This window comes from Typopeltis vanoorti, chromosome 25 (assembly GCF_054136105.1).
Source record: "Typopeltis vanoorti isolate ZY-2024b chromosome 25, IOZ_Tvanoo_1.0, whole genome shotgun sequence".
Taxonomy (NCBI): domain Eukaryota; kingdom Metazoa; phylum Arthropoda; class Arachnida; order Uropygi; family Thelyphonidae; genus Typopeltis; species Typopeltis vanoorti.
The window spans coordinates 70,197,387-70,200,205 of NC_143573.1; the positions used below are offsets into that span (position 1 = coordinate 70,197,387).

The 2,819-nt window shown below is 32.1% G+C and overlaps 1 protein-coding gene and 1 non-coding gene across 2 annotated transcripts; one reads left to right on the forward strand and one right to left on the reverse strand.

Moving 5' to 3' along the window:
* Window positions 1-1,333: 1,333 nt before the first annotated feature.
* Window positions 1,334-1,405, reverse strand: TRNAA-UGC (transfer RNA alanine (anticodon UGC)). The gene has a single exon. It is a non-coding gene; the product is annotated as a tRNA-Ala (tRNA).
* Window positions 1,406-1,629: 224 nt separating this feature from the next.
* LOC150092831 (vacuolar ATPase assembly protein VMA12) lies at window positions 1,630-2,314 on the forward strand. The gene has a single exon (XM_090414695.1). The coding sequence runs from the start codon at window positions 1,630-1,632 to the stop codon at window positions 2,185-2,187; it is 558 nt and encodes a 185-aa protein (XP_090270821.1). The 3' UTR covers window positions 2,188-2,314.
* Window positions 2,315-2,819: the final 505 nt, after the last annotated feature.

Below are 2,819 nucleotides of genomic sequence, written 5' to 3' on the forward strand. Positions count from 1 at the left end.
TGTGGAATTAACATCACTAAAAGAAATAAAAGTCCTTTATGTTTTACAACATAAATTAGCAAAATATAAAGTTCATAAAATGCTAAATGACCTTAATAGAGAAAGTAAGGGGGGGAGGGATTGGAAAGATTAACTTAACCAAACAAAATTGATGGCAAATTCGAATCAAACTGAACTACAATTAGCAGATATTCCTATTGAAACTATGGATAATTCAGTTTACCTCGGACATTTGGTATAATAAATTTAGTTTAATCGTTTATCCAAGTGTAAGCAAACAAAGTTTGCCTGAAGTATATTCAGGACTGAGGCAACTCGTGGTAAAGGTGGACCATGCTCTCATCACTCCTTGTCTTAGTATCTCCCATAATGCAAAGCACATCTCCTTGCAGACATGTATAATGCTATGCATTAAGGGAAGGGCCACTACCCAGACCGGTTTCGACTTTTATTGAGATCTCGTCAGTGGGAGCCAGACCCAGAGGTGGTGGTACTAAGGTGGAAGTAATGGAGAAGTCATATTTACCTATACAAGTTGCCAAAAAGTGTTTCACCTTATTATTAAATAACTCTGGATTAGAGAAAGATGTTGGAAATTTTTTTTCCACTTGGTTAGACTATAATAAATTTAGTTTAATCCTTTATCCAGTCCTGAAGATACTTCAGGTGCAAACTTTGTTTGCTTACACTTGGATAAAGGATTAAACTATTATTATAGTCTAACCAAGTGAAAAAAAACTTCCAACATTTGGTATGTTTTAGGAAAAAATAAGATGAAGAAATAAATAGAAGAATTATGCTAGAAAGGAAACAATTTTGCTGTATAAACATTATCTATAAAAATTTAACTGCATGTTTAAAAACAAAGCTCTTTTAATACATGCATTATTTTGCTATTTCCTCATGAAGTGAGATATGTGCGATTACCAAAAACAAGAAGAGACAGGTTGCTTGTGGCCTAAGAGCCTTGAAAATAATACTGACATAAAAATAAATAAAAAAAATTATAAATAGAATTAAAATGAGAAGTAGAGTTGAGGATATTGTGAAGTGCATAAATGAAGATTGGGTGGTTATATTATCAAATTATAATCAAAATAAAGTTAGTTAAAATTAAGTTGCTAAGAGAAGGACAGAAAACAACTGGAAATTAATGGGAGAGGCCCATATTCAGGAATAGATAGAAAGAGGTTGAATAAAAATATATATTAAATTATACAGTATATGTATGAAGATAACACTTATGAGGCATCCAAAAAACATTTCTGATATACAAAATGATGCTTAATGGGCTTGGAAATAAAATGCTATAGGTAGGGGAAAAAAAGATTTGTGGAGGTGCCGGGGATCGAACCCGGGGCCTTTCACATGCAAAGCGAACGCTCTACCACTGAGCTACACCCCCATGTATGCAGTGGCATACTATGTCACAATATATTAAATATCTATATTTTTTTAAACGTATTGTTTCCTTTCAAGTTACCATAGAAATATTTAAAGTGAAAAATAAATGTTATTAAATTGGTCGTACTGTATTTCAAATAAAAAAAAAAAATTATGAACTCAATATAAGCATAAGACCTTGTTAATAGCGTCCTCTATTTACGTTCAAGTACGTAATATTTCAAAATGTCATATGTTTCAGATTGTTTAATATGGCCTTCCCGTGAACTCAGACAAATAATATCACAGTTAATTACCAAAGGAGCTCTAACTAATCATGGAAGATATACTGATGTGTCAGAGCCACTATCGTTCGATACAATTAAGGAGATCCATATCAAATCCAATGAATTTCTTGAAAAGCGATATCTCCACGAACTACTTAAAGGTTGTAATATTGCCCTTCCATCGCTGGAAATTCCTCAGCGCAATCCAGAATTAGAAAAGCGTATTAAAAAGCTGCAGGCCGAACAGGCAGAGAAGGAATATCAAAAAATTGTTGCCAATGTTTCCCTTGGTCGTGAACAAAGAAATAATTTTCGCAGTGAAATACGTACTGTAAATGCCCAACTTGCGGCAGTTATTAATTTTGTTTTAACGGTGGGAGGCAGTTTTGCATTTGTATATAAAGCTGTTGAATATAGCTTGCCTGCACCCAATGTTCCTGCTCAAGTTCTTACAGGAATACTCGTGGCATCATTTGTTGCTGTAGCAGATTTGTATTTTCTTATAAGGGATATTTAAACAAAAATAGATAAAAATTAAGTTGCTGTCATCGTTTAATTTCTGTACGTCATTTTGATGTAGAACAAAAGAAGTAACCAGTACTATGAACCATATGTTATAATGAATAAATATCAGTTATCCTTGAGTGCTGTAATATAGTATCAGAATTTGATTTCTGCTGTTTCAGTTCATTAAATGCGAGTTAAGGACAAATTATTTTTTATGTTTTCCAGTGTTAAATTGATTAATTATTATTGAAATAGCTGCTGAGAGGACACAGCAAACTAAAATAATTAATTATCCCATTTAGACAGTAACATAATAACTACTATGTGATCACCGTTAAAGCATAATAATTGCATTAGCAAGCATAGGTAATGTAAACCCTGGCAATAATAAGCCAACAGCACATTCACTTTATTATTATTTTTTTAAAAATATATTTAGACAGCAGGTGACATACTGCAATGGCGATAAGTTCTTTACATTTCAGAGTTTGTTTTGTCTGAAGTAATAGCCAAAAAAAAAACAATTTTTGGAAAAAGTCAGGGGATTGATCATGATAATTATTTTCTAAAAATAATTATAGAAAATAAAATAGAACAGATGACACAGTCTAATTATTTAGGCTGCATAACAACATATCTAAA

Bases quoted from the DNA above. Each gene is read 5' to 3' on its own strand.
- LOC150092831 (XM_090414695.1), top strand. From the start codon at position 1,630: ATGTCATATGTTTCAGATTGTTTAATATGGCCTTCCCGTGAACTCAGA.